This window comes from Bufo bufo, chromosome 11 (assembly GCF_905171765.1).
Source record: "Bufo bufo chromosome 11, aBufBuf1.1, whole genome shotgun sequence".
Classification (NCBI taxonomy): Eukaryota; Metazoa; Chordata; class Amphibia; order Anura; family Bufonidae; genus Bufo; species Bufo bufo.
Window position 1 is genome coordinate 90,846,250 of NC_053399.1, and position 7,068 is coordinate 90,853,317.

The 7,068-nt window shown below is 40.9% G+C and overlaps 1 protein-coding gene across 1 annotated transcript; it reads left to right on the forward strand.

The window, feature by feature from the left end:
* The first annotated feature begins 1,297 nt into the window (after positions 1–1,297).
* Positions 1,298–2,248, forward strand: LOC120981552 (olfactory receptor 1019-like). The gene has a single exon (XM_040411088.1). It carries the CDS (start codon positions 1,298–1,300, stop codon positions 2,246–2,248), a length of 951 nt encoding a protein of 316 aa, XP_040267022.1.
* Positions 2,249–7,068: the final 4,820 nt, after the last annotated feature.

Genomic DNA, 7,068 nt, shown 5'->3' on the forward strand with positions numbered 1-7,068 from the left:
GAGAAGAGAGAACTACAGAAAATACCACTCATATCGGGTGGGGCAGTAAATTGCACGGTGCAGACGCAGTGACCGTGGCTTAAATTCAAACAAAGGGGAGGGAGCCAGCATTTTTTTTAACCATCTCCCCGTTCGAAAAATCAATTTAATAAATGGACCCCAGATTGGGGACGTAACAGGGATTAAACTGATGAGAAGAGAGAACTACAGAAAATACCACTCATACCACTCATAATACATTGACAGTGTGCCTATAAGATCCAGCCTGGGGGCTGGGTCTCATAGGCTTCCGTAGTTGGCACACTCTGATGCCTGTTTGTCGTACATGCTGTGGTCAACATTGATCGCGTCATATATATGGTTAATACGCCGGCATCAGTGTTTTCATTGATTCTGGTGGATACAACAGGGTCCGCTGTTAGTGACTGCTGGGCCCCTGCAGCTAATCGAGCGGGCGCAGCTCCTGCATCTGCCTGATCAGAGTGCCTCACATGCATGGCGTTGAGGCGTAAGTTATGTTCTGCAGCTCAGTGCGGCACTGGTTGAACATGTTATAAACTTTTAAATTTTCTTAAATCTTCTTAAACAATATTTCTATTTTGATTGTTCACCAATGTTTGTTAACTTTGTTTTACATGTATAACTTTTCTGACTAAGACAATGAAGGCGATGAAGAATTTATTTTAATGGCCTCTCTCCAAAGACAAAGTGCACAAGTAATTGAGTTCTCAAATTGGAACATTTTAATTGGACTGAGCTCATTGGGAGAAAATAGTTAAGGAATAGTATTTAAAACCTCCAACTGAAATAGATGCATCCATGGCTTCATGACATGGCATATGTCTACAGAAATGGTCATGACCAGTACTATCAGACTTACCGGTGGAGAAATCTACCATCAGGAATTTATCTTTACCACTGGTATCTTCTAAGACCAGGTCAATCAGTATGTTGGCATACTCCAGTTGATTTTTAATCTTTATCACCCTGTGGCAACTTGGAAGTACACCGTAACGTGTTCTTTCTTCTGTTCTTATATTCTTTAGTGTTTTGTACTTTTTGTGTATTTTTTTTTCAAACTAACCAAAAGTAAGACTCATCATTAGCATCAAATGCCGAACTTGGGAATAATAATTGATTTTTAGAATTTCTGTGCTCATATTCCACTGCCATAAAGACCTGATCTTTTTAAGTAGAGTTCACCACAAAATTAGCTCTTTGTACATCAACCTGAAAGATCATAAATGTTTTTAAGTTAAGTCAATTTAGAATTCCACCCTCCAAAAAAAAGTTAATTATGTTGGACATTGCTGTGGACAAAGGAAACCAAACATTGGTAAGAACTTTTATTCTTCTGCGGCTGTCAGATATTTTTTATCTTCAGATAGTTTTCTTCTTGATGTTTTCAATGATGTACATGATAACCCTATCGGGAAACCTCCTGTTGATAATTGTTGTTGCACTTAACCGCAGACTTCAGACCCCCATGTACTTTTTCTTGAGTAACCTCTCGATGATTGACATCTTCTTTTCCTCAGCAGTAGTCCCTAAAATTTTATTTAATGCAATATCCAAGGACAGAAGTATTTCCTTTGTGGAATGTGCAACACAGATATATTTTCATTTGGCTCTGGGTGGCAGTGAATGTCTTCTGCTTGCTGTCATGGCATATGACAGATATACTGCTATCTGTAAACCATTACATTACAGAGCAATCATGGACTGGAGGCTGTGCATAGGTCTGGTCACTGGATGTTGGATTATGAGTTTTATAATCTCATTTATTCTCACATTTCTAACCTTTCAACTCCCCTACTGTAAGTCCAACCTCATCAGCCACTTTTTCTGTGAGATGCCTTCACTCTTCCGACTTTCTTGCCAAGATATTTGGCTCAATGAGTTAGCAGAGTACATCTCAGTTGCTATAGTTGTTCTTGGTTCCTTTTTGTTAATTATTTTATCCTACCTTTGCATTTTTATAACTGTCTTAAAGATACGTACTAATAAGGAACGGCAAAAGGTGTTCTCAACATGTGGTTCCCACATACTAGTGGTATCTCTCTACTATGGTACCATCATGTTTATGCATCTACACCCTAGATCTGCTTCTTCTGCAGAGCAGGACAGAGTTGTGGCCATCTTCTACACAGTTGTGACTCCAATGTTAAATCCCATCATCTACAGTGTTAGAAACAAGGATATTAAAGAAGCCATTAGAAAAGCAGTGAGCAATGAAGCACAGCTTTGATGCCAACAAATCAGACTGGGTGCTTTGATTTTTGATTTTATGATCGTTGATGGACTATTTATTTTTGCATTTTTTTAAGTCCCTCGATTGTAATCTATGGGAGAATCAGTAAGTTCCTATTAAGGAATTTTCCTGTGACACGCCTTATGGCCTTCTGAAGGCCGCAGGTTGCAATAGCAACCAAACATCTTCTGTCCTGACATTCGCTGTACATGTACAGCAGATGTCTCTAAGGAATTAATTGTTGGAAACCTGTGGAATTTAAAAACTTGTAAAACCATTTTCACTACTAATGTTAATATTAGAAGGACAGAATGTAATTTAATGTTGGCTGCATTAACGTTCTGCAGTGTAGGGGTGGGCTGCACATAAATGGGGAGGGTGTAGCTGTGCTGGGGGAAAATGTTTAGATGGCTGGAGGAGCTTTTAAACTAGAGTCTATTGGGAGGAAAGGGGTCATACCAATAAAGGGGTAGAAAGAGTAGATAGAGTGGGATATAGGAGGGGACAGTGGGGATTTAGAAGGGGCTTTGGTTAGTGAGGAAAGTAAGGAGGTGACTGGGCAAAACTGTATGTATACCCATGAATAAAAGAGCTGCTGGTAATATGAACCTGTTATAAACCAGCAATATAAAACAAGTTATCAAACAAACTCAAATATTCACTTTCCTGGAACTGAATGTGGAAAATTAAATAGTAACTTAAGATGCCAGAAGTCTAGTAAGCAAATTGGGGGAGCTGGAGTCTATGGTATGAGAGGAACACATAGATGTAGGCTAAGACATGGCTGGACTCTTCATATGACTGGGATGTTAATCTTCAGGGTTTACATTGTTTAGGAAAGACAGGGCCAATAAAAAAGGCGGAGGTGTGTGCCTTTATGTGTGGAGTGATATGAAGACAAGCGTGAAAGAGGAAATTGTTGAAACCTTATGGGTGGAATTACTAAGGGCAGTAAGGTGAAAAAACAATACTTGGTATAATCTACAGACTCCCTAACATCTCAGAGGAGATACAAGTTCAGATGTATAATCAAACAGAGCGGGCTGCACAGGCTGATACAGTGGTTATGATGGGAGATTTTATCTTCCCAGATATTGACTGGTGTCATGGTTCTGTCTCAATTGCAAAAGGCAGGAAATTCCTCAACTTGCTATAGGACCACTTTATGGGCCAGTTTGTAGTAGCTTCTACTAGGGGCGACGCTCTTTTAGATCTGGTAATTTCTAATGAGGCAGAGCTTGTTGGAAATGTTACTGTTTGACAAACACTATGTAATAGTGACCACAATATAATTCTTTCCCCCTACAGTGTTAAAAGCAAAAACTCTGGCTGGGAGTGCAAAAACACTGAATCTTAAAAAGGACAATTTTCCCAGGTTGAGGGCAGCATTTCAGGGAATAGACTAAAATATCTATTGAAATATCTATTGTCACATAGTTGTACAGAGTATAAATGGGAGAGCTTTAAATCCACATTGGGTAAATACACTGCAAAATTTATACCTGTGGGTAACAAGTATAAAAGGCTAAAAATTAAACCCCGCATTGCTTAAAGCTATTATTAGGAACACCATACTAATACGGTGTTGGACCCCCTTTTGCCTTCAGAACTGCCTTAATTCTACGTGGCATTGTTTCCACAAGGTGCTGATAGCATTCTTTAGAAATGTTGGCCCATATTGATAGGATAGCATCTTGCAGTTGATGGAGATTTGAGGGATGCACATCCAGGGCACGAAGCTCCCGTTCCACCACATCCCAAAGATGCTCTATTGGGTTGAGATCTGGTGACTGTGGGGCCATTTTAGTACAGTGAACTCATTGTCATGTTCAAGAAACCAATGTGAAATGATTGGAGCTTTGTGACATGGTGCATTATCCTGCTGGAAGTAGCCATCAGAGGATGGATACATGTTCTCATTCTGTTTACGCCAAATTCGGACTCTACCATTTGAATGTCTCAACACTGTGTCCCTAAGGGGTTAAAACCCCAGAAAATGATGGGTGTATTTCTATCTTAAATTGCACACTGACTAATCCAGATGTTGTAGATTGCCAAAAAAGTATTTTTTTGGTAACAGAATATGAAAGCTGAATATATTAAACTTGAATTTAACACTTGCAGATCAGGAAAATACTGTTTTTTGGCAAAAAAAATTGTGTTTTTAAAACACCAAAAAATGATGGGTGTATTTCCACCTTAAATTGCACACGAACTAATCCAGATGTTGTAGTTTGCCAAAAAAATTGTTATTTGCAATCAATGTCCCAAAAGCTCAGATGCAGTGCTGGTGCACTAAGCTTGCATAAAATGGCTGCCGCCGCCGCCCACCTAACTAACAGAATTCTAAAAGTTAGTAAGGAAGGCAGATGTAAATAAATAAATAAATAGCAATATGAAACTAATGTATAGATAGCAGGTCCTGCATCACCTCTAACTCTCCTACAAATTCCTCTGCATTGGAATAAATATGTGGAAATCGCAATATCAAGACTGATCTGCCCTTGAATAGCGATACCAGATCTATGTATTAAAACTAAGTTTGATAGATATTTAAGCATTTTTACCCTTTTGCTCACAAAGCTTTGAGAGCCTGTCCAGTACCGCCCATTGACCCGCCCCTACCCCGCCCCCTGTGTGAATTTGGCGGTTTTTTACTGTATTTATATGTATGCAATTCTTTCTGTATGTATGCAAGCCTATTGTACCTGAAGAAGGGGTTAAACCCCGAAACGCGTTGTACCACTTGCTCAAATAAATGATCAACCTTATCACTCCAACTCTTGGGTGGTTTTTGCGCCGTGGGACACCTTTTCCTTTATTTGATAGCACTCACTGTGTCAGCACTGGGTCTCCTCAACTCATGTTCTGAAGAACAGCAGGCTCAGAAATCCTACTGCTGTGGTCAGAAGTCTGCTTGCCTTTCTGCATTGGCTTGCTACCACCTCGATATGGAGAGGAGTAGAGGAAAGCAGCAGAGGGGGATCCACACCTGGTGTTTGCTTAGAACAGGGATGCTCAACCCGTGGCCCACCAGCTGTTGCAAAACTACAACTCCCATCATTCACTGCTGTAGGCTGATAGCTGTAGGCTGTCCGGGCATGCTGGGAGTTGTAGTTTTACAACAGCTGGAGGGCTGCAGGTTGGGCATCCCTGGCTTAGAACATACAAGCGGGCTCCATGGTGATAGGATGTTCAGTGCATCCTTTGGAGTTGAAGGAGTGCCTTGCCTCCTTCCAGTTTTAATTTGGCATAGTTCCCAGATTATAGTCCAAGCCCCCTGGCTTCATAATTGTCCAGGCCCCCTGGCTCCATTTTCATCACCATGATTAAAAGGGAAAACATCTGAATGACCTTGGCTACAGGGACATTCTGCAGCCCCTTTTCTTCTATGACGTTACATACGGATTTACACTATTATAATTCCATTGGTTGCAGGATATCTACTTGAGGGGTATTTGCAGCCCTCAGGCTCTCTCTGCAAACGAGGAAGTGAGAAGGATTAAAGAACTTGCATACTGACCTGGACCAGAAGCGCGGTCCGAACCCTATATATTGTACCTTCTATGACGTTAGAAGGTCATCTACAAGCTGATATTCAACTATTTTGCGGAACGGAATTGCGGACCCATTTATGTGCTGCCCGGACACGAAATTTCAGACCCGCACTTCCGGGTCCGCAATTCCGTTCCCGAAAAAAAATAGAACAAGTCCTATTCTTGTCCGCAAGTGCCGGCAATGTGCGGTCCGCAAAATGCGGAACGCACATTGCCGCTGTCCGTGTTTTGCCGATCCGCAAAACACGTTGCGGACGTGTGAATGGACCCTAAAACATAACTTTTAATAAGAGTTTTAAAAAGTAAAATAGTATCACCTCCTAGAGCCCATAGAAAAATTAGTACTGTGTAGAAAAGGAGGAAATATGTGTTCCTATTCCTCTTACCTACAGTAAGAACGGAATAGCCGCCCCGATAGGGGCGATCCCGTGTCAGGAACGTCCTGGTCACCCTATTTAGTCCCTGACTCAGAAAAGAATACCACCAGCATAGTGCCAAAATGCTCAAAGATGTCCAGTCGTCAAGTCCAATTCATGGGTTCTATTTAGAGATGAGCGAATCGAAGCTGACGAAGTGGAATTCTTTCCGAATTTCAGGAAAAATTCGATTTGCAATGAATGCGAATTTCCTTGCGCTTCGTGGTAACGAATAGAATTTTTTCTAAAATTGGCGGCTACACTTGGCACATGGGGCAAGGAAATCTGGGAAGGCGGGATCACCCAGATTGACATGCATGCATGCAGCCAATCAGCAGAGAGCCAACGCTGTGATTTCACAGCCCTATAAATACGGTGGCCATCTTACAGTCAGACATTTTCCAGCGTTCAGAGTGCAGGGACAGACGTGAGAAGGCGCTAGAGACAGCGATTGGAAAAACTTTATTGTGGGAAAAAAAAGACAGAAAAAACAGGTAAGGATAGGGAGTAATCATTTCACAGCATCTTAGTGCAGGGAGAGACGTCAAAAGGAGCTAGGGACAGTGATAGGAAAGCAATTTACAAGTGCAGGGAAAGATTATTTGGGGATCCAAATAGCCATTAGACAGCTACAAGTCATGTGAAAAAATTAGGACACTCTTTGAAAGCATGTGGTTTTTTGTAACATTTTTAATAAATGGTTATTTCATCTCCGTTTCAACAATACAGAGAGATTAAAGTAATCCAACTAAACAAAGAAAACTGAAGAAAAGTCTTTTCAAGATCTTCTGTAAATGTCATTCTACAAAAATGCCTATTCTAACTGAGGAAAAAGATAGGACAC

What these genes read in the sequence shown, in the direction of transcription:
- LOC120981552 (XM_040411088.1), top strand. Translation starts at nt 1,298, where the DNA reads ATGTTGGACATTGCTGTGGACAAAGGAAACCAAACATTGGTAAGAACT.